The 27401-nt window shown below is 45.6% G+C and overlaps 1 protein-coding gene across 1 annotated transcript in view; it reads right to left on the bottom strand.

The window, feature by feature from the left end:
- LOC117242257 (mucin-5AC-like) overlaps positions 1-27401 on the bottom strand; it is a 27755-nt gene extending 354 nt beyond the window's left edge. Inside the window, exons 1-8 of the mRNA XM_033508787.1 lie at positions 27335-27401; positions 15876-15960; positions 14621-15379; positions 12713-14089; positions 12371-12469; positions 11984-12262; positions 11768-11875; positions 22-6452 (exon numbers count right to left, since the gene is read on the bottom strand). Of these exons, the coding sequence (XP_033364678.1) occupies positions 22-6452; positions 11768-11875; positions 11984-12262; positions 12371-12469; positions 12713-14089; positions 14621-15379; positions 15876-15942 (9120 nt within the window). The 5' untranslated portion in view covers positions 15943-15960; positions 27335-27401. The remainder of the gene's footprint in view (positions 1-21; positions 6453-11767; positions 11876-11983; positions 12263-12370; positions 12470-12712; positions 14090-14620; positions 15380-15875; positions 15961-27334) is intronic.

Genomic DNA, 27401 nt, shown 5'->3' with positions numbered 1-27401 from the left:
AATTTAAAATCAAATACTTACAGGAGACACAGAACTCTCCTCTAATCTTCTGTAAAATCGTGCAGAAGCTTTGGTACCCTTGCAATGTTGGTCGGTTTTGTCTTCAGGCAAACACTGTAACTTTTGATCGTCGAAGATCAATCCCTCTGGGCAACTCAGTACCAGTACTTTGATGTCCACATTGTTTTCCATAGTACATTGATAAAATAGGTTGCAATATTTCGGATGTCTTCGGAAACCAGTTGGGCAGACTAGTACTATTTGTTCATCGGTTAAATTTCCAATTGGACAAGGCGTTGGGATAGAAGCATCGGTAGTCGATCCTGTAGTTGATGCCGCTGTTTCGGTAGTCTGTCCTGAGCTGGATGCTGTACTACTATCGGTGCTTCCCCCACTCGTTGATCCTGTAGTCGTTTCAAACGTCGATGATCCTTCCGTAGTAGTAGACATCGTGCAATTTCTTGGAGAATGCACTGACTCCGGAACATTGCATCTATTGATGCTAGGATCAAATATGGTTCCGTATGCACAATCATAATATTTCACGTCGAAGTCGTTTCCATTGTCAATACACTCATAGAATTTGTCACACCGTATTGGGTCCGGATAGTAACCTGGCCTATCACAAACTGTGACGTTATTAGGCTTTTTCGTAGTTGCCCCAGAAGTCGATTCTGTACTCGATTGAGATGCAACTGTGCCAGTTTCTGTCGGCGCTGTAGATGAAGTAGTCGAATCGGTTATTGTTGCAGTATATCCAGTGCTTGCACTACCTGATGCCTGTTCTGTACTAATAGATGAACCTAACGGAGGCATCGTGCAATTTCTTGGAGGATACACGGCATCGGCATAATTGCACGTGTTGATGCTAGGATCCCATATGGTACCAGGTCCGCAGTTGAAATAAAACACGCTGAAGCCGTTTCCATTGTCATCGCAACGATAGAATTTGTCACACCGTATTGGGTCCGGATAGTAACCTGGCCTATCACAAACTGTGACGTTATTAGGCTTTTTCGTAGTTGGCCCAGAAGTAGATTCTGTAGTCGATTGAGATGCAGCTGTGCTGGTTTCTGTCGGTGCTGTAGATGAAGTAATCGAATCGTTTATGGTTGCAGTATATCCAGTGCTTGTACTACTTGATGTTTGTTCTGTACTAGTAGATGAACCTGACGGAGGCATCGTGCAATTTCTTGGAGGATACACGGACTCGGGATGGTTGCACGTGTCGATGCTAGGATCCCATATGGTTCCAGGTCCGCAGTTGAAATAAAACACGCTGAAGCCGTTTCCATTGTCAACGCAACGATAGAATTTGTTACACAGTGCTGGGTCCGGATAGAAACCTGGCCTATCGCAAACTGTGGCGTTATTAGGCTTCTTCGTAGTTGCCTCAGAAGTAGTTTCCGTACTCAATTCAGACGTGGGCTGAGTAGATGTTACAGTCGCAGTCACTGTAGTGCCTTCCGAAGTAGACTCTGTATTCGATTGAGATGCAGCTGTGTCAGTTTCTGTCGGTGCCGCAGATGAAGTAGACGAATCGGTTATTGTTGGCTGAGCAGATACTTTAGTCGTGGTTTCGGTAATATCTCCAGATGTAGATTCTGTAATCGATTGAGATGCAGCTGTGCTGGTTTCTGTCGATGCTGTAGATGAAGTAATCGAATCGTTTATGGTTGCAGTATATCCAGTGCTTGTACTACTTGATGTTTGTTCTGTACTAGTAGATGAACCTGACGGAGGCATCGTGCAATTTCTTGGAGGATACACGGACTCGGGATGGTTGCACGTGTCGATGCTAGGATCCCATATGGTTCCAGGTCCGCAGTTGAAATAAAACACGCTGAAGCCGTTTCCATTGTCATCGCAACGATAGTATTTGTCACACCGCGTTGGGTCCGGATAGAAACCTGGCCTATCGCAAACTATGGCGTTATTAGGCTTCTTCGTAGTTGCCCCTGATGTAGTTTCCGTACTCGATACAGACGTAGGCTGAGTAGATGCTACAGTCGCAGTCACTGTAGTGCCTTCCGAAGTAGACTCTGTATTCGATTGAGATGCAGCTGTGTCAGTTTCTGTCGGTGCCGCAGATGAAGTAGACGAATCGGTTATTGTTGGCTGAGCAGATACTTTAGTCGTGGTTTCGGTAATATCTCCAGATGTAGATTCTGTAATCGATTGAGATGCAGCTGTGCCAGTTTCTGTCGGTGCTGTAGATGAAGTACTCCAATCGTTTATGGTTGCAGTATATCCAGTGCTTGTACTACTTGATGTTTGTTCTGTACTAGTAGATGAACCTGACGGAGGCATCGTGCAATTTCTTGGAGGATACACGGACTCGGGATGGTTGCACGTGTCGATGCTAGGATCCCATATGGTTCCAGGTCCGCAGTTGAAATAAAACACGCTGAAGCCGTTTCCATTGTCAACGCAACGATAGAATTTGTTACACAGTGCTGGGTCCGGATAGAAACCTGGCCTATCGCAAACTGTGACGTTATTAGGCTTCTTCGTAGTTGCCTCAGAAGTAGTTTCCGTACTCAATTCAGACGTGGGCTGAGTAGATGCTACAGTCGCAGTCACTGTAGTGCCTTCCGAAGTAGACTCTGTATTCGATTGAGATGCAGCTGTGTCAGTTTCTGTCGGTGCCGCAGATGAAGTAGACGAATCGGTTATTGTTGGCTGAGCAGATACTTTAGTCGTGGTTTCGGTAATATCTCCAGATGTAGATTCTGTAATCGATTGAGATGCAGCTGTGCTGGTTTCTGTCGATGCTGTAGATGAAGTAATCGAATCGTTTATGGTTGCAGTATATCCAGTGCTTGTACTACTTGATGTTTGTTCTGTACTAGTAGATGAACCTGACGGAGGCATCGTGCAATTTCTTGGAGGATACACGGACTCGGGATGGTTGCACGTGTCGATGCTAGGATCCCATATGGTTCCAGGTCCGCAGTTGAAATAAAACACGCTGAAGCCGTTTCCATTGTCATCGCAACGATAGTATTTGTCACACCGCGTTGGGTCCGGATAGAAACCTGGCCTATCGCAAACTATGGCGTTATTAGGCTTCTTCGTAGTTGCCCCTGATGTAGTTTCCGTACTCGATACAGACGTAGGCTGAGTAGATGCTACAGTCTCAGTCACTGTAGCACCTTGAGAAGCAGATCCTGTAATCGATTGAGATGAGGCTGTGCCAGTTTCTGTCGGCGCTATAGATGAAGTAGTCGAAGCGGTTATTGTTGGCTGAGTAGATGCTTTAGTCGTGGTTTCCGTAATATCTCCAGAAGTAGATTCTGTACTCGATTGAGATGCAGCTGTGCCAGTTTCTGTCGGTGCTGTAGATGAAGTACTCCAATCGTTTATGGTTGCAGTATATCCAGTGTTTGTACTACTTGATGTTTGTTCTGTACTAGTAGATGAACCTGACGGAGGCATCGTGCAATTTCTTGGAGGATACACGGACTCGGGATGGTTGCACGTGTCGATGCTAGGATCCCATATGGTTCCAGGTCCGCAGTTGAAATAAAACACGCTGAAGCCGTTTCCATTGTCAACGCAACGATAGAATTTGTTACACAGTGCTGGGTCCGGATAGAAACCTGGCCTATCGCAAACTGTGACGTTATTAGGCTTCTTCGTAGTTGCCTCAGAAGTAGTTTCCGTACTCAATTCAGACGTGGGCTGAGTAGATGCTACAGTCGCAGTCACTGTAGTGCCTTCCGAAGTAGACTCTGTATTCGATTGAGATGCAGCTGTGTCAGTTTCTGTCGGTGCCGCAGATGAAGTAGACGAATCGGTTATTGTTGGCTGAGCAGATACTTTAGTCGTGGTTTCGGTAATATCTCCAGATGTAGATTCTGTAATCGATTGAGATGCAGCTGTGCTGGTTTCTGTCGATGCTGTAGATGAAGTAATCGAATCGTTTATGGTTGCAGTATATCCAGTGCTTGTACTACTTGATGTTTGTTCTGTACTAGTAGATGAACCTGACGGAGGCATCGTGCAATTTCTTGGAGGATACACGGACTCGGGATGGTTGCACGTGTCGATGCTAGGATCCCATATGGTTCCAGGTCCGCAGTTGAAATAAAACACGCTGAAGCCGTTTCCATTGTCATCGCAACGATAGTATTTGTCACACCGCGTTGGGTCCGGATAGAAACCTGGCCTATCGCAAACTATGGCGTTATTAGGCTTCTTCGTAGTTGCCCCTGATGTAGTTTCCGTACTCGATACAGACGTAGGCTGAGTAGATGCTACAGTCTCAGTCACTGTAGCACCTTGAGAAGCAGATCCTGTAATCGATTGAGATGAGGCTGTGCCAGTTTCTGTCGGCGCTATAGATGAAGTAGTCGAAGCGGTTATTGTTGGCTGAGTAGATACTTTAGTCGTGGTTTCGGTAATATCTCCAGAAGTAGATTCTGTAATCGATTGAGATGCAGCTGTGCTGGTTTCTGTCGGTGCTGTAGATGAAGTAATCGAATCGTTTATGGTTGCAGTATATCCAGTGCTTGTACTACTTGATGTTTGTTCTGTACTAGTAGATGAACCTGACGGAGGCATCGTGCAATTTCTTGGAGGATACACGGACTCGGGATGGTTGCACGTGTCGATGCTAGGATCCCATATGGTTCCAGGTCCGCAGTTGAAATAAAACACGCTGAAGCCGTTTCCATTGTCAACGCAACGATAGAATTTGTTACACAGTGCTGGGTCCGGATAGAATCCTGGCCTATCGCAAACTGTGGCGTTATTAGGCTTCTTCGTAGTGGCCTCAGAAGTAGTTTCCGTACCCAATTCAGACGTGGGCTGAGTAGATGCTACAGTCGCAGTCACTGTAGTGCCTTCCGAAGTAGACTCTGTATTCGATTGAGATGCAGCTGTGCTAGTTCCTGTCGGTGCTGTAGATGAAGTAGTCGAATCTGTTATTGTTGGCTGAGCAGATACTTTAGTCGTGGTTTCCGTAATATCTCCAGAAGTAGATTCTGTACTCGATTGAGATGCAGCTGTGTCAGTTTCTGTCGGTGCCGTAGATGAAGTAGACGAATCGGTTATTGTTGGCTGAGCAGATACTTTAGTCGTGGTTTCGGTAATATCTCCAGAAGTAGATTCTGTAATCGATTGAGATGCAGCTGTGCTGGTTTCTGTCGGTGCTGTAGATGAAGTAATCGAATCGTTTATGGTTGCAGTATATCCAGTGCTTGTACTACTTGATGTTTGTTCTGTACTAGTAGATGAACTTGACGGAGGCATCGTGCAATTTCTTGGTGGATACACGGACTCGGTATAGTTGCACGTGTCGATGCTAGGATCCCATATGGTTCCAGGTGCGCAGTCGAAATGATACACGTTGAAGCCATTTCCATTGTCAACGCAACGATAGAATTTGTCACAGCGTGTTGGATCCGGATAGAATCCTGCCTTATCACAAACTACGGCGTTATTAGGCTTCTTCGTAGTAGTGGCCTCAGAAGTAGTTTCCGTACCCAATTCAGACGTGGGCTGAGTAGATGCTACAGTCGCAGTCACTGTAGTGCCTTCCGAAGTAGACTCTGTATTCGATTGAGATGCAGCTGTGCTAGTTCCTGTCGGTGCTGTAGATGAAGTAGTCGAATCTGTTATTGTTGGCTGAGCAGATACTTTAGTCGTGGTTTCCGTAATATCTCCAGAAGTAGATTCTGTACTCGATTGAGATGCAGCTGTGTCAGTTTCTGTCGGTGCCGTAGATGAAGTAGACGAATCGGTTATTGTTGGCTGAGCAGATACTTTAGTCGTGGTTTCGGTAATATCTCCAGAAGTAGATTCTGTAATCGATTGAGATGCAGCTGTGCTGGTTTCTGTCGGTGCTGTAGATGAAGTAATCGAATCGTTTATGGTTGCAGTATATCCAGTGCTTGTACTACTTGATGTTTGTTCTGTACTAGTAGATGAACTTGACGGAGGCATCGTGCAATTTCTTGGTGGATACACGGACTCGGTATAGTTGCACGTGTCGATGCTAGGATCCCATATGGTTCCAGGTGCGCAGTCGAAATGATACACGTTGAAGCCATTTCCATTGTCAACGCAACGATAGAATTTGTCACAGCGTGTTGGATCCGGATAGAATCCTGCCTTATCACAAACTACGGCGTTATTAGGCTTCTTCGTAGTATAATCTGGTGTGCTGGAATCAGTTGTACTGGTGACTTCATTAGAAGATGAATCTGGTACTGTAGTGTCTGGCAAACTAGTCGATATCGTCGCCCCTTTACAACCAGGAACGAGATAATCGTGATTACAGCTCTGAATAGCAGAATCCCAAGCAGTTCCTGTACCGCACTGGAACTCGTATTTGATAAACGTGGAACCACTGCCGACACAGCGATAGAATTTTCGACAGTCTCCAGGGTCTGGAAAGAACCCATCGTGTGTACAAATGCCTGACGTATTTGTAGAACCAGAAGTTCCTGCGGAATATATAAATAATCAGTAACTTGTCATCGTTGATATTTATACAAATGAAACCAGATAACGTTTAGAATACCGGAAGTAGAGCCAGAAGCGTTAGGAGTAGCTGTTTCAGCGGGAGTGCCAGGAGTGCCAGAAGTACCAGGATTCCCAGTGATAGTATTACAAGGTTCAATAGTTATTCCAGATGTACCTGAAGATTCAGATGAACTAGCAGTGCTAAGATTACTGGGAGATGCTGATTAACACGGAATGCAAAGCGCAGCAGGCATGTTAGTAGAGCCAGGTGTAGCAGGCGTTTCAGGTCCACAAGGACTCCCAGAGGAGCCTGGAGTATCAGGCTCACTAGGAATACCAGGTGAGCGGGGAGTTTCAGATTCACTACTGGCTGTCGTTTGTGTTTTCGGAGTTACGGAAATACCGAGTGTGAGTAGAGTATCGTATTTGTAGGGACTAGCAGGTTCACTAGGTGTGGGAGATGCGCCGGGAGTTGCGGGATCATTAGGTATACCAGGTGTCCGAAAAGGTCCAATTTCACTGTTGCGTGTCATTGGTGTTTCAGGAGTTTCGGGAATATCTGGTGTCCAGGGAGTTGGAGGAATACTGGGCATTCTGGGTGTAGGAGGTGATCCAGTTTCACTACTGGGAGTCGCTGGTGTTTCAGAAGTGTTCAGATAACCTGGCGTCCTCGGAGTTAGAGGTTTACTGGGCCTACTGTGTGTAAGAGGAGGTCCAATTTTACTACTGGGTGTCGAAGGTGTTTCAGGAATATTGAGATGACTTGGCGTCCAGAGAGTTGGAGGCTTACTGGCCATAGCGGGAGTAGAAGTAGGTCCAATTTCACTACTGGGTGTCGTTGGTGCCTCAGTAGCTATCTGATTTCTTGGAGATCAAGGAGTTGGAGGTTCACTGCGCATACCGGGTGTAGAAGGAGATATCGATTCACTACTGGATGTCGAGGGTGCTTCAGGAGTTTTGAGATGACTTCCCGTCTTGGCAGTTGAAGATTTACTGGCCATACCGGATGTAGGTGGAGGACCAGTTTCACTACTGGGCGTCGTTGCTGTGTCAGTAGTGTTGAGATGACTTGGCGTTCTGGGAGTTGGAGGTTTACTGGCCATAGCGGGTGTAGGAGGAGGTATAGATTTACTACTGCGTGTCGTCGGTTTTTCAGTAACTTTGAGATGACTTAGCGTCCTGGGAGTTGGAGGTTTACTGGTTATACACGATGTGGAAGGAGGTGCAGTTTCACAACTCAGTGTCGCTGGTGTTCCAGGAGTTTTGAGACGACTTGACCTCCTGAGAGTTGGAGGCTTACTGGCCATAGCAGGGGTAGGAGGTGGTATAGTTTTACTACTGCGTGTCGTCGGTTTTTCAGTAGTTTTGAGATGACTTGGCGTCCTGGGAGTTGGAGGTTTACTGGCCATAGTGGGAGTAGCAGGAGGTATAGTTTTACTACTGCGTGTCGTCGGTTTTTCAGTAGATTTGAGATGACTTGGCGTCCTGGGAGTTGGAGGTTTACTGGCTATACACGATGTGGAAGGAGGTGCAGTATCACAACTCAGTGTCGCTGGTGTTCCAGGAGTTTTGAGACGACTTGACCTCCTGAGAGTTGGAGGCTTACTGGCCATAGCAGGGGTAGGAGGTGGTATAGTTTTACTACTGCGTGTCGTCGGTTTTTCAGTAGTTTTGAGATGACTTGGCGTCCTGGGAGTTGGAGGTTTACTGGCCGTAGCGGGTGTAGGAGGAGGTATTTTACTACTGCGTGTCGTCGGCTTTCCAGTAGCCGTGAGATGACTTGGTGTCCTGGGAGTTGGAGGTTTACTGGCCGTAGCGGGTGTAGGAGGAGGTATAGTTTTACTACTGCGTGTCGTCGGCTTTTCAGTAGCCGTGAGATGACTTGGCGTCCTGGGAGTTGGAGGTTTACTGGCTATACACGATGTGGAAGGAGGTGCAGTTTCACAACTCAGTGTCGCTGGTGTTCCAGGAGTTTTGAGACGACTTGACCTCCTGAGAGTTGGAGGCTTACTGGCCATAGCAGGGGTAGGAGGAGGTATAGTTTTACTGCTGCGTGTCGTCGGCTTTTCAGTAGCCGTGAGATGACTTGGCGTCCTGGGAGTTGGAGGTTTACTGGCCATAGTGGGTGTAGGAGGAGGTATAGTTTTACTGCTGCGTGTCGTCGGCTTTTCAGTAGCCGTGAGATGACTTGGTGTCCTGGGAGTTGGAGGTTTACTGGCCGTAGCGGGTGTAGGAGGAGGTATAGTTTTACTACTGCGTGTCGTCGGCTTTTCAGTAGCCGTGAGATGACTTGGCGTCCTGGGAGTTGGAGGTTTACTTTCCATATCAGGTGTTCGAGGAGGTGCAGTTTCACTACTCGGTGTCGCTGGTGTTTCGGGAGATTTGAGATGACTTGGTGCTCTGGGAGTTGGAGGTTTACTGGCCGTAGCGGGTGTAGGAGGAGGTATAGTTTTACTGCTGCGTGTCGTCGGCTTTTCAGTAGCCGTGAGATGACTTGGCGTCCTGGGAGTTGGAGGTTTACTTTCCATATCAGGTGTTTGAGGAGGTGCAGTTTCACTACTCGGTGTCGCTGGTGTTTCGGGAGATTTGAGATGACTTGGTGTCCTGGGAGTTGGAGGTTTACTGGCCGTAGCGGGTGTAGGAGGAGGTATAGTTTTACTGCTGTGTGTCGTCGGCTTTTCAGTAGCCGTGAGATGACTTGGCGTCCTGGGAGTTGGAGGTTTACTTTCCATATCAGGTGTTCGAGGAGGTGCAGTTTCACTACTCGGTGTCGCTGGTGTTTCGGGAGATTTGAGATGACTTGGTGCTCTGGGAGTTGGAGGTTTACTGGCCGTAGCGGGTGTAGGAGGAGGTATAGTTTTACTGCTGCGTGTCGTCGGCTTTTCAGTAGCCGTGAGATGACTTGGCGTCCTGGGAGTTGGAGGTTTACTTTCCATATCAGGTGTTCGAGGAGGTGCTGTATCACTACTCGGTGTCGCTGGTGTTTCGGGAGATTTGAGATAACCTGGTGTCCTGGGAGTTGGAGGTTTACTGGCCGTAGCGGGTGTAGGAGGTATAGTTTTTACTGCTGCGTGTCGTCGGCTTTTCAGTAACCGTGAGATGACTTGGCGTCCTGGGGGTTGAGGAGGTTTACTTTCCATATCGAATTCGAGGAGGTGCTGTATCACTACTCGGTGTCGCTGGTGTTCGGGAGATTTGAGATAACCTGGTGTCCTGGGAGTTGGAGGTTTACTGGCCATGCTTGGGTGTAGGAGGAGGTATAGTTTTACTGCTGCGTGTCGTCGGCTTTTCAGTAGCCGTGAAGAGAGATGACTTGGCGTCCTGGGAGTTGGAGGTTTACTTTCCATATCAGGTGTTCGAGGAGGTGCTGTATCACTACTCGGTGTCGCTGGTGTTTCGGGAGATTTGAGATAACCTGGTGTCCTGGGAGTTGGAGGTTTAGTGGCCGTAGCGGGTGTAGGAGGAGGTATAGTTTTACTGCTGCGTGTCGTCGGCTTTTCAGTAGCCGTGAGATGACTTGGCGTCCTGGGAGTTGGAGGTTTACTTTCCATATCAGGTGTTCGAGGAGGTGCTGTATCACTACTCGGTGTCGCTGGTGTTTCGGGAGATTTGAGATAACTTGGTGTCCTGGGAGTTGGAGGTTTACTGGCCGTAGCGGGTGTAGGAGGAGGTATAGTTTTACTGCTGCGTGTCGTCGGCTTTTCAGTAGCCGTGAGATGACTTGGCGTCCTGGGAGTTGGAGGTTTACTTTCCATATCAGGTGTTTGAGGAGGTGCAGTTTCACTACTCGGTGTCGCAGGTGTTTCGGGAGATTTGAGATGACTTGGCGTCCTGGGAGTTGGAGATTTACTTTCCATATCAGGTGTTTGAGGAGGTGCAGTTTCACTACTCGGTGTCGCTGGTGTTTCGGGAGATTTGAGATGACTTGGTGTCCTGGGAGTTGGAGGTTTACTGGCCGTAGTGGGTGTAGGAGGAGGTATAGTTTTACTGCTGCGTGTCGTCGGCTTTTCAGTAGCCGTGAGATGACTTGGCGTCCTGGGAGTTGGAGGTTTACTGGCTATACACGATGTGGAAGGAGGTGCAGTTTCACAACTCAGTGTCGCTGGTGTTCCAGGAGTTTTGAAATGACTTGGTGCCCTGGGCGTTGGAGGTTTACTGGCCATAGTGGGTGTGGGAGGAGGTGTAGTTTTCCTAGTGGGTACCGTTGACCCAGTAGTTTCGAGATGACCTGGAGTTCTGGGAGTTGGAGGTTTACTGGCCATATCAGGTGTGGGAGGAGATGTAGTTTCATTACTGCGTGTCGCTGGTGTTTCAGGAGTTTTGAAAGGACTTGACCTCCTGAGAGTTGGAGGCTTACTGGCCATACTGGGTGTGGGAGGAGGTGTAGTTTCCCTACTCGATGTCGCTAGTGTTTCGGGAGATTTGAGATGACTTGGTGTCCTGTGAGCTTTACTGGCCATAGTGAGTGTAGGAGGAGGTATAGTTTTACTACTACGTGTCGTCAGTTTTCCAGTAGTTTTGAGATGACGTGGCGTCCTGGGAGTTGGGGGTTTACTGTGTATATTGGGTGTAGGAGGGGATCCAATTTCACTATAGGGTGTCACTGATCTTTCAGGACTTTCGGGATTACTTGGTGTCCTGGGAGTTGGAGGTTTACTGGGTGTACCAGGCGTACGAAGAGGTTCGCCGTCACTACCGGATGTCGTTTGTGTAACAGAAGTTTCGGGAGAACTGGATGTGATTGCAGTACCGGATTCATTTACAGATACACCAGATGTGTCTGGAATATCGTGTTCACTAGAAGTACTTGCAGTCTCGGATTTACTAGGTGTACCGAAGGAACCTGAATTATCTGGTTCATTATAAGTGTGTGGAGTGTCTGCAGTGTCGGGTTCACTAGAAGAGCCAGGAGTGTCTGAAGTGTCAGATTCACTAGGAGTGTCAGTTGTAGTGTTTGTTCCATTTCCACTACTTGGTGTTGCTGGTGTTTGGGGAGTTTCGTAATTACTTGGCGTGCTTGGAGTGCCGAGAGTGTTGGGTGCTTCTGTTATGCTAGGTGGGGATGTCGTACTAGTAATTTCGGGAGTGGTAGGATTTCCAAGGTATACGGGTGTTCCTGAGGTGCTAGGTTGTCCGGATGAGCCAGACCATGCAGATGTGCTGGATGAGCCAAGCCATGCTGGTGTACCGGGGGTACCGTTAGTGGCCGCAGTACCTGTGATGTCCGATGTTCCAGATGTACCAGGAGTATCAGGTGTGCCGGGTAAGCCAGGAGTGCCTGGGACAACAGGAAGACCTGAAATGCTTGGAATGCCTGAGATTCCAGGTATGCCGGGTGTACCAGGTGTGCCAGAAGTATCAGATGTGCCGGGTGAGCCAGGAGTGCCTGGTGCACCGGGACTTCCTGAAATGCCAGGTGTGGCTGGAGTATCAGGTGTGCCGGTTGAGCCGGGAGAGTCTGGGGCACCAGGACTTGCTGGAACGCTAGAAGTGCCTGAGTTTCCGGATATGCCGGGTGTGCCAGGTGTGCCGGGTGTGCCAGGTGTACCGGGTGTGCCAGGTGTGCCGGGTGTGCCGGGTGAGCCGGTAGTGCCTGGGGCACCAGGACTTCCTGGAACGCCAGGTGTGGCAGGAGTACCAGGTGTGCCGGTTGCGCCGGGAGTGTCTGGGGCAGTAGGACTACCTGGAACGCTTGGAGTGCCTGAGATTCCAGGCATGCCGGGTGTACCAGGTGTGCCAGAAGTACCAGATGTGCCAGGTGAGCCAGGAGTGCCTGGTGCACCGGGACTTCCTGAAATGCCAGGTGTGGCAGGAGTACCAGGTGAGCCGGTTGAGCCGGGAGAGTCTGGGGCACCAGGACTTGCTGGAACGCTAGAAGTGCCTGAGTTTCCGGATATGCCGGGTGTGCCAGGTGTGCCGGGTGTGCCAGGTGTACCGGGTGTGCCAGGTGTGCCGGGTGTGCCGGGTGAGCCGGTAGTGCCTGGGGCACCAGGACTTCCTGGAACGCCAGGTGTGGCAGGAATACCAGGTGTGCCGGTTGCGCCGGGAGTGTCTGGGGCAGCAGGACTACTTGGAATGCTTGGAGTGCCTGAGTTTCCAGGTATGTCGGGTGTACCAGGTGTGCCAGAAGTACCAGATGTGCCAGGTGAGCCAGGAGTGCCTGGTGCACCGGGACTTCCTGAAATGCCAGGTGTGGCAAGAGTACCAGGTGTGCCGGTTGAGCCGGGAGTGTCTGGGGCACCAGGACTTGCTGGAACGCTAGAAGTGCCTGGGTTTCCGGATATGCCGGGTGTGCCAGGTGTGCCGGGTGTGCCAGGTGTGCCAGGTGTGCCAGGTGTGCCGGGTGAGCCGGGAGTGCTTGGGGCACCAGGACTTTCTGGAACGCCAGGTGTGGCAGGAGTACCAGGTGTGCCGGTTGCGCCGGGAGTGTCTGGGGCAGCAGGACTACCTGGACTGCTTGGAGTGCCTGAGTTTCCAGGTATGCCGGGTGTACCAGGTGTGCCAGGAGTACCAGTTATGCCGGGTGAGCCAGGAGTACCTGGGGCACCAGGACTTCCTGGAACGCCAGGTGTGGCAGGAGTACCAGGTGTGCCGGTTGCGCCGGGAGTGTCTGGGGCACCAGGACTACTTGGACTGCTTGGAGTGCCTGAGTTTCCAGGTATGCCGGGTGTACCAGGTGTGCCAGGAGTACCAGGTGTGCCAGGAGTACCAGGTGTGCCGGGTGTGCCAGGTTTACCGGGTGTGCCAGATGTGCTCGCTGTGCCAGATGTGCCGGGTATGCCGGGTGAGCCGGGAGTGCCTGGGGCACCAGGACTTCCTGGAATGCCAGGTGTGGCAGGAGTACCAGGTGTGCCGGTTGAGTCGGGAGTGTCTGGGGCACCAGGACTACCTGGAATGCTTGGAGTGCCTGAGTTTCCAGGTATGCCGGGTGTACCAGGTGTGCCGGGTGAGCCGGGAGTGCCTGGGGCACCAGGACTTCCTGGAATGCCAGGTGTGGCAGGAGTACCAGGTGTGCCGGTTGCGCCGGGAGTGTCTGGGGCAGCAGGACTACCTGGACTGCTTGGAGTGCCTGAGTTTCCAGGTATGCCGGGTGTACCAGGTGTACCAGGAGTACCAGTTATGCCGGGTGAGCCAGGAGTACCTGGGGCACCAGGACTTCCTGGAACGCCAGGTGTGGCAGGAGTACCAGGTGTGCCGGTTGCGCCGGGAGTGTCTGGGGCACCAGGACTACCTGGACTGCTTGGAGTGCCTGAGTTTCCAGGTATGCCGGGTGTACCAGGTGTGCCAGGAGTACCAGGTGTGCCAGGAGTACCAGCTGTGCCAGGAGTACCAGGTGTGCCAGGAGTACCAGGTGTGCCGGGTGTGCCAGGTTTACCGGGTGTGCCAGATGTGCTCGCTGTGCCAGATGTGCCGGGTATGCCGGGTGAGCCGGGAGTGCCTGGGGCACCAGGACTTCCTGGAATGCCAGGTGTGGCAGGAGTACCAGGTGTGCCGGTTGAGTCGGGAGTGTCTGGGGCACCAGGACTACCTGGAATGCTTGGAGTGCCTGAGTTTCCAGGTATGCCGGGTGTACCAGGTGTGCCGGGTGAGCCGGGAGTGCCTGGGGCACCAGGACTTCCTGGAATGCCAGGTGTGGCAGGAGTACCAGGTGTGCCGGTTGAGCCAGGAGTGTGTGGGGCCCCAGGACTTGCTGGAACGCTAGAAGTGCCTGGGTTTCCGGATATGCCGGGTGTGCCAGGTTTACCGGGTGTGCCAGATGTGCTCGCTGTGCCAGATGTACCCGGTGTGCCAGATGTGCCCGGTGTGCCAGATGTGCCCGGTGTGCCAGATGTGCCCGGTGTGCTAGATGTGCCTGGGGCACCAGAACTTCCTGGAGTGATAGGGGTGCCTACGCTCCCAGGTATGCCAGGTTTACCAGGAGCTCCTGAAGTGCCAGGTGTAACAGGAGTTCCAGGGGTGCCAGGTATACCAGGAGTTCCAGAGGTGCCAGGTGTAACAGGAGTTCCCGAGACGCCAGGTGTACCTGAAGTGCTGGAAGTTGTAGTAGATCCTAGACTGCCAGAAGTGTCAGGGGTGCCAGGTGTTCCCGGAGTGCCCGACGTACCAGGTGTCCCCGGAGTGCCAGGAGTACCAGGTGTTGCCGCAGTACCGGGAGAAACAGGTTGTCCAGTAGTTTCTCCCGGCTGACCTGGTTTTCCTGTTTGACTAGTAGCGTCTCCAGGTTGTCCAGGGCTGCCTGTTCCGCTTGTCCATTGTCCATCATTATCGCCACTACCAGTAGCGGCTGTTCCTGATCCTTCCTTGCAGTCTTCTCGTGATACAGCCCAAGGATGATTACATCCATGTATATCTGGATCCCAGACCGTACCAACTCCACATTCAAATTCATACTTTACAAAGTTTCCAGAACCTTCTTCAACGCATCTATAAAATTTTCTACAGTTATTCAAATCAGCAAAATATCCTTCTTGAACGCATCGTCCTCGACCTTGATCATTTTCTGGTTTTCCACTTGTTGCAGAAAATTGGTTACTACTTGTTGATAAACTTGTGGTAGTAGTCTTCGAAGTTGTTCGCAGTATATCGTTTGTAACAGTTCCATTGGTCGCCCATGTCCCTGTTGTAGTCGGAGATGTCGTAGTCGAATTATTGTTGTTTATGATATTTCCACCACACTCTGGGCGGTCGCTGTCGTTGGGGAGAGTGCAGATGTTACCCCTGCGCATCGAGAATACTGTTCCAACACCGCACTCGAATTGAAAGATCTGCAGCGGTTTTCCGAATCCCCAATCGACACATCGGTAGAATCTTCTACAGTCGCTAGGATCGGCATGATATCCTACTTCAATGCACATGAAACCATTCGGTAGATGTGGCAAGGGCAGATGTATCGAGGGCAGAGCTTTTGCTAAAATAATAGAAATGATTATAAATAATAATAGGCAGAAAATAGGTTTTGTAAATTCAAAGAAAATTTTACTCGATCGTTTGATACTTTTTACGTTTCTTTTGTGAAAAAAATTAACATTGGAATGTGGAATATTCGAGTCTGAATTCGCGATACGTAGACATAAAGAATTTTACATTAGTAAAGTTCTTTAAGTAAGTTTCCTTCGATGCAGTCAAGGCCACGCGTCTCGCGCGAAACCAGTTTGAAGACACAGCGGACAACAACGTTGCTGACTGAGATGACGGAGAAATAAAAATGATGGCAATGCACCATGGAATCGGTAAGCGTATCACGCGTCCGTGAGCCGCGCTGTAAATGGGCTTGTCAAGAAAATACATAGTTCGTGCATCTCCTAAAAGGTCCTTCGAACCATTCATGCCAACTTCGACTGCGAACCGTGAATACTACAAACTAGTTTAAAGTTCAAATTTCGAATCAATGAAAAGGATCTTACCAATATCAGCTAACGTCGGCGAGATCAGCGCTATCAAAACGCCTAACGTATGTAGACTTGCCCACATGTTTTCGGTTCACCGTGTCTGAAAATGAAATAATTCATATCAATAAAATTGTTAGAAACCGATGTTAATTTTGTCGATTTCCTAGCGAAGAATCAACGGCGTTCATAAATTTAAATCCAGTGGCGTTTAAATCTCCATAGTTTTAACGGGATAGCCGAACATGACGTAGTCTACTTCGTTTTGTAGGGCGAGAGGCGTGGATTTCCTCGATTGAAAATTTCGCATAAACCGGCAAAGATAAGCAGTCGAACAGTTACGTACTGTTTGGCACACGTCCAATCTTCCCCGACCGAAAGGATTCTAACTGTCCCTTGACCTTGGCTGGAATAATTCAAGCATCATCGATGGCTCAGGATCAAACGATTCTCATTTCGACCTCGATTTATTTCATCGTTCCACTCTTCGACAAAAATCCACGTGCTACAACAACAATTTCAATACCCTACCCATCGTGAATTCGCTTGTACAGTTACGTTAACGTTGATTTCCGACGCGCCTTTAATGATTTGACGCGATAGCTTTTTTTTACCGAGACCGTAAATCAGCGTCCATCGTGAATAGAATAAGGAAGACGAGAAGTGAATGAACCTTGTGTCTTCTTGGCTGTGCCGTACTATGATCTGCATCGCAAATTCCTTAATTCCCTATCGCGACCAATTCTTTCCATGCAGCCGTTGCATTGATTACTGCTGTTAGCTAGCAGTCTTTCGAATTGTTTATCATGTAACAGTACTCGAAATCCAAGTGTAAATCGTAAGATATTATAAAAACGTAGAAAATATATAATAATAATAAATATAATAAAATAGGAAACTTGATATAAATATAATTGAAAATGCAATAATACGAACGTAAAAAGTAAAATAAAGCGATAATGAGAAAAACATTACTTTTCGTATAACGCGCATAATATATTTATAATGGATTTCTGCAGGTGTTTGTATACAGTCGAGGACAGAAGGAAGTTTGCAGGATAAAGGGTACAAAACGGACGCTATAATTTTAGAAAAAACACTTGTAGTAACTGTCAAGAACAATTAAATGTAATGTAGTTATTATACGCAATTATGAATTTTGAACTTCCTTTTGCCCGCCATTGTTCTTTCTACTCTATCAAGCTCTAACAAACGAAAAATCTGGCAGCATTTTACGTTCGTCTCGAAAACCATTCATACAACGTGTCTATCGTAATAAAATTTCTTTGATAGAATCAACAAGGAGCGAAGCACTTTGTCTATGATTTTTAAACGTATCGATAACCTGTCAGACGATCGACAACGTTCGCTGACGACGCAGCTCCGCCTGTGAAATATATACGATTCTCGCGTGTAGGTGTAGATTGCGAATCAAGCTGTAGGTTGCTTTCTTTCCACTAAGCCGTAGGTAACCGACTTCCTCTCCTTTACATCGCGATAAACCGAAGAAACTGTCAACTTACACCGAGTCCCATCGTTTTAAACTTACGACTAGATAAATTTATGGAATAATGCATTCTGACAGAGGTCTATGCGCTTTGCAATCCCTCCGTGGAGAATATACAGTGGCTTACGAAGATATTTGAGGACTTTATCATAAAAAAATGATCACTTGCGAATTTCATAAGAAACCCGTATTTCTCTATAGCAAGTGTGCGAATATTTTCGCCAGACACTGTATATATTCCAATCCTTCGGTCGGTTATCTGTAGACGGAAGGATCGATATTTGAATCAAGATAAATCACTTCGAGGTTCAACGTCAGCGATTAGGTCTTGAAAGTTTCGCGTCGTTAATCATCCTGGCTATTTATTCGTTTCTGCTGCCCCTGTAGGACCTGCACCTATACGCAACGTGCAACACTCGCCGGATGAAGCAAGGCGCACTGGATCCAGTGCCATAAATACCACTCGCAGCGATCCTGCATAACAGAATAACGAATTGCATCGTACGCGACCTACGGCTGGTCGAGATGCGCCGCGTACTACCGAGTACGTAGTCGTCGAAAGGAGGAACGATAAATTCTGACGGGCTGAAAGTTTTGGACGAAGGTGTTGGAGCAAGTAAGAGTCGTAGAAGGGGAGAAAGCTATGCGTCGAAAAGGTAAATCTAACCAGACCACGCACGGCACGCCGCTCTGTTGTCCTTTCTCCTCGTTGGTTAGAGTGGGAAGAGGATTGCATGAACTGCAAGTGACATAACTTGAGAATGCGGCTTCTCCATGTTCACTGTGGAATGGGAGAAGAGGAGAGAGTGCGGTGACATAACGTCGACAGCGTCAATGTCAGTGTTGGTGATCGTGACATTGGAGCGCACTCGGTTGAACCGAAATAGGAACTGGTTTGTGAGATGTTGTGTCACATGGAAGCCGTTTATCACACTATGATAAATCGCGCGCTATTAATTAACTCTGTCGAGTTAAACGACACGCCCCGGAAGCGTAAATTTGGGTCAATTACCTTAGCGTAAAATAAAATTTGGAGAATTTGTCGTGTATTTCAACTGTCAAAGATATCAAAGGCCGGGGATGTTTATGCATTTGTGTGAAATTTACATGCACACGGAGAAACCTATAGAATGCACATAATATTCAAAATTGTGTAAGATATTCAAAGTATAATACTCGTTATGAAGTAAAGTTTAGTAACCGAAATAGATCTCTCTTTAGCCATCTTGATAAAAAAGGCCGAATTTGCATAAGTATCCCTACACGATGCAAGGATTATATATTTTCTATGATTTTCTATGATAATATCTATCTATTTCTATGATAATGAACAATTCTCCATTTTATTAAACGATCTCTCTTCCAACGACTGGCAACTTCGATCAACGAAACAGATAGTATTATATAATGAAACGATGAATTTTAAGGGGAAATTTCGATGCAGCCGAGACGACGATTTTATGAATACGATATTTTAAGATATCCAAGTGAAACGAGTAGGTCGCGGATTTGTGTCGTCGGTGATCCACTTGCCATTCGATTTACCGCAAATGGCCCGTGCGATTTGGGCGAAGAACCTTTCCTCGTTGAATGAAACATTTCGTGCGGCGAGGGTTCAGGCCCCGTTTGCACGAGATCCGTGCTTTGAATACGAATTGGTCGCATCCCGTATAGACGATGTTCCCAATCCCTCGAGAGTCGCGCGAAAAACAGAAGGATTACGTTTCGAGAGCCGCATTTCAAGCAACTTCATCGGAAGACCAAATGCTCCAGAATCGACGAAGAAGAATTCGTCTGAAACTTTTTGAACGTTCCCGTGATCGAAGCAATTACATCTTTCGAAGAAAGTTTCCCGATCGGTCGTTGCGGTTTGGCGACGAAGAATCGTATGGTTGCGGAACATAGAATCCATCGAACTGACACATTTGCTGCTATCGATGCGTACGTTGCGTCGAGACAATTATTTCAATTTATAATATGGTACGTTGCAATTGTTAAGTTTACGCTACTTATACAGCATGTCTTAGATTTTAACGGTCTAATCTTTTTTGATATGTTTTACGGATCTAAATGAGAGAAAAATGTTGTATAAACATAGGTGGTTTAAGATGTTACAGAAAAGATTTACGCGAAAAACACGAACTACAAAGGGAACGGCGAAGAACTTGCGATTATTGCGATGTAACGTAGATGTTACTATTTGATGTTGTCAATGATCTTAAAGCTAATATCTGCCAATACCATCGGTAAGTTGCTCGACTATCTAGCGAAATGCCGCGACTGTTTACGCAGATACGCACTTTGTTTACTACTTCCGCAGTTAGCTGTAGACCGACATAAATATCGCTGATCCGTTTCTATATTGTATCGCGATAACCTAATCGCAAGCTCTTTACCGTTTCCCTCGTATTTCATTTTCTTGTCATATCTCCTTTATCACGTCTTAAACGATCTATGTTTATGTAACATCTTTTCCTATTTGGATCCGTAGATTGTAAATCTTTAAGCGCTTGCGGGAAATTAAAGGGTAAAAGAATATATAAAAATATCCATATTCCTTGCTTGACTTCGTAAAACGATAAATTTGCATAAATAGTCACAGTCTAGGCATTATTAACTAAAATAAAGAGACTTCTGACGAGAAAGATACGCGGTTTAAAAAATGATGTGACTCCAGTTTCATAGCGGTCGATGTAGTACACTATATATCTATCACACATATTATACATCATAGAACTTTGTTACAAATCAATTTGACTTGCCTTATCAACTTCTAAACTCGGGAAACCTTGCAAAACAAACTAATAATTGTTAAATAAGCAAAACGTTTGACGCGTTGTCATTCGGTAATTTATAACTGGATTAATGGTTTCTCGTTAACAATGCATCGACAGCAACTAATAGCTATTTGGGTTGCCAATATGCAAACACACGTGTAACTGCATAAATAAACAGTTAAGTCGAAACTACGCAACTGCGTAAAGAAGCGTAAGATAACGACAGGTCATTAAGAAGTTGCACGACTTATTTATAAAACGTTTCCAGCCACTCTGCCACCTGCTGTTGTTGGTTGTAAGTGGAATAAGAGAGCTCGAAGAAGACTCGAAACGTTTCAAGGACGAGCTGCATCTCCAAGTATTCTGTGGACCAATTAACTTGGCTTTCAAAGTACATTTTAGTTACAAAAATTGCAAGGTTGCCGAATTATAGACTGCATACGTGCATCTTATGAAAGCTAATTCGGGGTTCTGCCTTTCGAGAACGATTTTTGAATATTCATAGGAATTTCGTGTAGCTCTTTTGATGGACACTTTGAAATAACCTAAGAGGTACCTTTCGCGAAGAGGCAAACAACTCGAAACGTATCATTAATAGTACATCTTCTCGCCGGGCCTGTGATTTAACGGTTTCACGGGCCAAAGGCACCCGGAAGCTAAAACATTTCGAATTCCAACCATCGAGGTAACGATCTAATCGATGCTTTCTCGAGTGAGTTTAAAAAAATGTAAGCACGAGTGTACTTGAATAAATAAGAAAATCGTCGAACACGAAGACGACACTTGACGCAATCTCTCGTGTAATTTCGATTTCATTGATTGCCACTCTCTTCCCTTTCTCGTTGCTTTCTTTCGACGAAGAAAATATATTTGCAACGTGAACATGGCGTGCCAATTTCCTGGTAAAAATCACGGACGCTAATAGCGGCAGAAAACGCAGATACGTAATTACGTGCTCGAAACGCACGACCTCGAATTAAAGTCAATTGTCTAATAAATCGCGGCTCGCAATTCAAGAAATCGACGTGTACATCGACGTTAGTCGTATCGTCATCCTTACGGATAATTCGCGCGTGAGAATTAGAAAAATCGAGGGAAAATTACTAATTGACCGAGACGAGATGTAGAAAGCCGTCCTCTGTCGTCCTTTATGTCCAATCGAATAAACGTATATCGCTGATAGTAATCATTGCAGAGAGCAAAGGTGTTTCGTGGAATTTTACCGTGGATCAAACTGGATATTCGTTGAAACGGATCGGTATCCGTAAGTTCTAGAAGATCGTAAGATGTAAGAACGAAGTCCTTGAAGACGTTGGGATGACCAGTTTGATCGAACCAGTTCTTGATCTGAACGGAAACCGACGACCAATCTCTTCTTCGAAGCTATAAATGCCGTAGTTCGAAAGCGAAATTCTTGGCGTGGAATTGCACCGTTTGTCGCAACCATCCAGTTTGCCGTTCGATAGAGAGGAAAGTTCGATAAAAGATCGAAAAGAAAACACGTGTACGGGAGATAAAAAAAGGAAAAAAGAACGACAAGCGCGTGGAATTCTAAGTGTACGAAAGCGAAGAAGCTGTCGCTCGCTGTATATTTCATAGAACCAGTTTGTAAACGGCCGAAGGAACGCGGATAAATAATAGAGAAGCTATTAAGAGGATAGAACGGATCCTGACGAAGAAGCAGCACCGATGCGAGCCGGTGCAGTGAACCTAGACTGTTATTATGGTATCCTCGCTGCAATAAGTGCAGCCTTGCCATGGAAAGTCGCAAGGTCGTCTCTTCTCCCACCAATTCCACGATTTCCCTCTCTTTCACATCCTCGTCGATGCACAATGGCGTTAGAATCAGAGTGGTGATTAAATCATGGCACTCGTTTTGAGAACCTGACGGTCGTACCATCGAATTTCTCAGTCTAATATATCTGGCCTGGAATGATCACATTCCACCTAACCGAACTTTTCACAGTTCAACCAACCTACTTCTACGAACGAAATAGAAAGTCGATCGAAATTCCTTTATAATTATCGTAACGACAACGATTGGAAGTAGAGATTCTTCTTTATCGATCTAAGTCTGACCTGCGACGATCATATTCTACTTAGCCGAACTATCCTGTTTTAAACGAATCTATTTTCACAAAAGACATGAAAGATCGATCGAGCTTCATTTCTATTCATCGTAACGATAACAACTGAAAACAGAGATTCCATTTTTTTCCATTATCAGCCTGATGAGTCTGACATAGAACGGATAGAACATTCTACTTAACCGAGTTCTCTATTATTCGATTAATTTATTTCCACGAAAGACGATTGAGTTTCAAAGAAAATCGATTGAAAGCAAAGACGCTTCTTATATTCAACGAGATTTATCGCCTCGACGAGTTTGACCCGAAACGACCACTTTGTACTCAACCAGCTTCTCCACTTTCCAATGAAATGGGTGTTTTCGCGAGAGACACGGAAGAATGGATGAAGATTCTTTTCTAATCAACGATAACGATATCAAACGGAAGCAGAGACTCTTCTTTCTTATACTCGTCGAAACGAACGAAAGCCGATCAACGGTATTCAGCATCGGTGACTTGCGACGCGCGAAAAACAAAACACCTTTCAAACTGGCCACGGCAAACGCGTCTGTTGCCGAAGGTAATCGTATCCACGGCGGCTCGCAATTAAAGGGATACTTGTAAATTGCACGTGCAAGCCTTCCCACACGAGCCGCTTACACCGTCCTCTTCATTTTTTCATTATCTCCCTTATTTGCGACCGCAATCCACCTTCCAACGCTAACCGTACATTTATCATGCATCCCATGCGGGCCTCACCGAGGTTCAAGGCTCCGCGGATGCCTGTCCACCGAGAAAATGAGAAATCCCGTCGAGATATTAACGTCGACGTAAATAGAGCGTAATTACAGCCGAGTGAATCAATGAGATAGATAGATAGAGAGAGAGAGAGAGAGAACGTCGATCATAAAACATGGCCCTTGTTTGGAACTATTAATAAATAACAGCTATCCTTAAACGATTTGTTGCATAAAGTAGTTCAATGTAAAACTAATTGAATTTCCTTCCTCGAAGCATGAATCTGTTGTTGATATCGTTGTCGGTGTTCTCTCCACGCTATCGATGTTTCCCACTTTCCTGAGAATTTATTAATGGCGATTCCTCTATTCTGAATAATAGTTATACAACGTGGCAGGTGTCGGTTACTATTCAGGTTAATTAAAGGACATTGAAAACAGCGGCGTTCTCGAGGAGATCGTTTAGTATAATCGTAATTGCAGCCGGTGCCACAGCAGTGGCAGCGTTGAATAGATTCGTTCTTTACAAGGAGAACATCATTGAATAATAGCGTGAGTCATTGCGCGGGATTTTTCTTTCGTCGATGGAAAATCGGCTTTTAATCGGAATTCTGGAATCTTTCAAGGTCGTGATTCAATTAAATCTCCGATCGTTTAAGTCTCGTTAATAATGGAAAATATGCCGCCACAGATTCCTTGTTACGAGAAATCATGCTTTTTAATCACTTTTGTCATTTTATCGCATCGCGTACGACATTCTATCTTGAAATTTATACGGATGTAGCAAGTTGGACGAGAAAGGGAACTGCGAAAGCCTTAAGCGATTCGTCGATTAAGCAACGAGCGAAATAACGCGCTCCAGCTTTCTTGGCGTCGCGATTCATTTTTAATCGGCCTCTCGTTGCACCTGACAATGAAATAAACTCGTCGACGCGAGAAAAACTCCACTCTCCGGCTCGTGAACCGTGTCTGGTGGAATGTCCTTCGCGGATACCCAGTTTTTATCGCGAACCCGGGAAGAATGGCTCGTTAAAGCGAGTGAAAAAGCATCGCGTGCATCCGTATCTTGTGCATAATGCATTTTACTTATTGCACCTTGCGACTCTGTATTCTGTTCAGAGTTACGTACCCCATATAATATCATGATCAATTGAAGGAACACGAGTGACGACAGGTACACGAAAGCGAAATTCGCCGACGCTTTTTAACCCTCTCGCTGCGGAACTTTTCGAGCTGCAAGTATTTTTGATATTCGAAGCAATTTTTCTTTGCACAAAGGTGAATATGCGCGCGAATGTTTACGTTACGACTTGTATAACTTGTTATGGTGTAATGCCATGGTGTAGGGGATTGGAAAAAGAAGTTTAAGAATTTATGAGATCGTAACACTATTATCGAGAACTGTCAATTAATACGACGGAATACTTTGATTAAATCTTCTTGATCGTCTGACTTTTGAATTGTTTGAACTTCCTACTATGCAAACACCTCAAATTTTACTCCATTTATCATCCGTAAATAGCAGAATAGACTTATGACAACGAATATAAAATATACAGTCAGAAACGAAAACAAATGACAGGTGGAGGAAATACGTATCAATGAAGTTTCGTTAAATACAGCTTGTTTGAAATAAGGATAAAAAGATTAATTAGAATTATTTTCCAAAATAATCTATGTATCGTAAGGATATACAATAAATAAATCTTTAAGTACATAATGTTGATACTATTTCGATTAAACTTCACCGATGTCTATGTACTTCCACCATATGTTCGCTTAACTTTGTCCCAGACTTTGTATCGTACGCGAAAAGGAAATGTAAAATCTGGCAGAAAAATGTTTCATTCAAAAGATAAAGAAGAACGTGAATGCGTTTTGTAGCCACGTTACGTATATATATATATATATAGAAATCTTAATAGCGAAAGGGATAATTCAAGCTGAAAATTCAAGAACGCGCGTAACCTTCGTAATATGCACTCGATGATTATCTTACGAAGCACACGTCGTATTAATCGCTTCCTTCTTATCTATATTCAATAGCTCTTAGCCGATTACTCTAGGTCCAAAAATATTTTTTGGCAGCCTTGCTAAAACGCTCCATTTACGGGTACGCGAGGACCATGACGAAGCAATGTCGGGGACAGGCTGCAAGTTGCATCGTAGTGTGGTATCCGTACGAATGATTCAATGCCAAGATCGACGAATCGGTTCCCAACTGGTTAAGCGGAATGCATGGCCGATCCAAAAACAGCTCGCGATTTTCGGCTAACCGATGCGATGAGAATCGTTAATCGAGCTGAGAATTTTCGGCCAGCACACGTTCGTTCACTCGACACGTTGTAACTTTGTAAATCGTGTCAGCTAACCCGGTAAAACAGTTACGTGACTCTAGCGATTGTATAAAGCGCACGATGCCGATTTTCGACGATTTCTAACGAGCGTGCGATTATTAGGAAAGAAATCTGTGATTCTAATCTACGACGATCTTTCAATCATTTTAAACGATCAACGTGTTTTTGTTTTCATTTTATATCGCTTTTATCGTCGACAAATTTCTTTAGTTTAAACTCCCGTTTCCGTAAATAGCAATTTCCTGTTTAATTTTCCGTTTCCAGCGCACAGTGCTATTTCTCAAAACATTAAAGAATTCTTTTATTTATTAAACCAAGTGCGAAGATCTGATAAGAGAGGCAGGAAACTAAAATATTATAATTAGCCTGCGGATATTTATGCGGATTCGTATTTTTTACAAAGACTCTAAAAAGAAGCTAAGTATATCTTTGTTTCATCTACATATAGTAATAGATGCAAAATTTGCATGTCTGTATATTATTGCGCATTATACGCATTTTTGCATTTTTTAATGTTAAGTGCATAAATATTCTCAAACTAATTATCATCATCTAACAAGTGCGTGAGAACAAGTTTGGGAGCTGAAAGATTTTGCATAAGTTTCGATGTTAAAATATGGAAAGGACAGTCTTGTGATATTTTCGCAGAAAATCGAAACGATCTAGATAATAATGACATCGGAGAATAGTGAAATCGTTGATAGAAATATAGGCTACAAACGTATTTCAGATCGAGCTATCTTATACTGTCGATGTTTCCCTTGATAAAATACCGTATGGTTTATCATTTTATTTGCGCTGTAGTGGAAAACAACTGCGAACACAATAGCAGCCGGTAAAGTGCATATTCAACATCGTATTCGCATCGGTTTTAATTTATTAAAACCTGTACTGCAGTTGCTCTAATCTCTTACATCAATATAGTGACTGTATGTAGAAAACGATATTAAACATAGTAGTACAAGGAGTATTTTGATTTTGAAATCCAACCACGTATTACAGAGAGTTCAAGATCCGGAAAGAACAATAATTTCTGAATCAACACGGTCGGAAAATAATAATAAATCATCGATATTGACGATGAACATCGGAGAGATAATTATTTCGAATTCCGAAAAATGTAAATATATTTCTCTTATAAAAGAGCATTTATAGATTCACAGTTTCTAAGAAGCAAAAATGATAAGCTTACTATTCACACTGTTACTCTAATTTATTCATGAAGCCATTCGTAAAATGCATTACGGTCGATATAAATGACGTCATTACGGAGTAGCATTTGGTAACCAAAAAGATTGCTCAAATATAATTACAAGATCACGTTACCGAGCAACGTGTTAATGCGTTGCTACGTCCGTTCAGAAGTCGATGTCTTCATCTACCTTCCTTTCATCGAATTGAAAGCCGCGTATTAATTAAACAGCGCGTCGAAGTTTAACAATGATATATGCAAGGACTCGATGTTAGAACGTATGGTGCACTGCATTGATCCTAATAAATTTTGACGTCATCGATACAAAATTATTACGACACTTCAAAAAAAAAAAAAAAAAAGAAAGAAAAAAATAGCTAAATGCGCGAACGAGCAAACGACGAGAAACTAACGTCGGTTATCGAATGTATCGTAATTCGAAAGACGCGTACGAAATCTATTCACAGATCTATGATTCAAATTCGTGGCAAAAAATCGAGACAGCTAATCTGTTTTCCAACGACGAGTCGAGTATCGACTAGTATTTTGAACACAATCACGTCGTAAGGTTTACACTCGTAAATCCGTAAGTTCACTCGAGAAACAGGAAGACAACAAGGTTTTGGCGAAAACGTTTCTGTTTGCCGAGAAATTATCTTGTCGCCGGGAAACAGAAAACACCGTAGAACTCACTGTCAACGTAACACTTTCAGCAGGTCCGAAATAGATCACTCACGTCACGACATATCTCGACATAATGGTCTTCTAAAATCGAGTCGTAAATTTTCGTGGGCGTTTGCAAGGTTCCGATGGGCCCGGAAAGGATCAACTTACTCACCTTTTTGCGTAGGATCAACGATGACTTCCCTTTTAATTCGTACGGGTCCTCCTCATCTCGCTATTGC

Source organism: Bombus vosnesenskii, unplaced genomic scaffold (assembly GCF_011952255.1).
Source record: "Bombus vosnesenskii isolate JDL3184/JDL3185 unplaced genomic scaffold, Bvos_JDL3184-5_v1.1 scf7180000013265, whole genome shotgun sequence".
In the NCBI taxonomy this organism is placed as follows: Eukaryota; Metazoa; Arthropoda; class Insecta; order Hymenoptera; family Apidae; genus Bombus; species Bombus vosnesenskii.
Note: the sequence above shows the minus strand (reverse complement) of the source record. Positions and strands in the feature narration are given on the sequence as shown.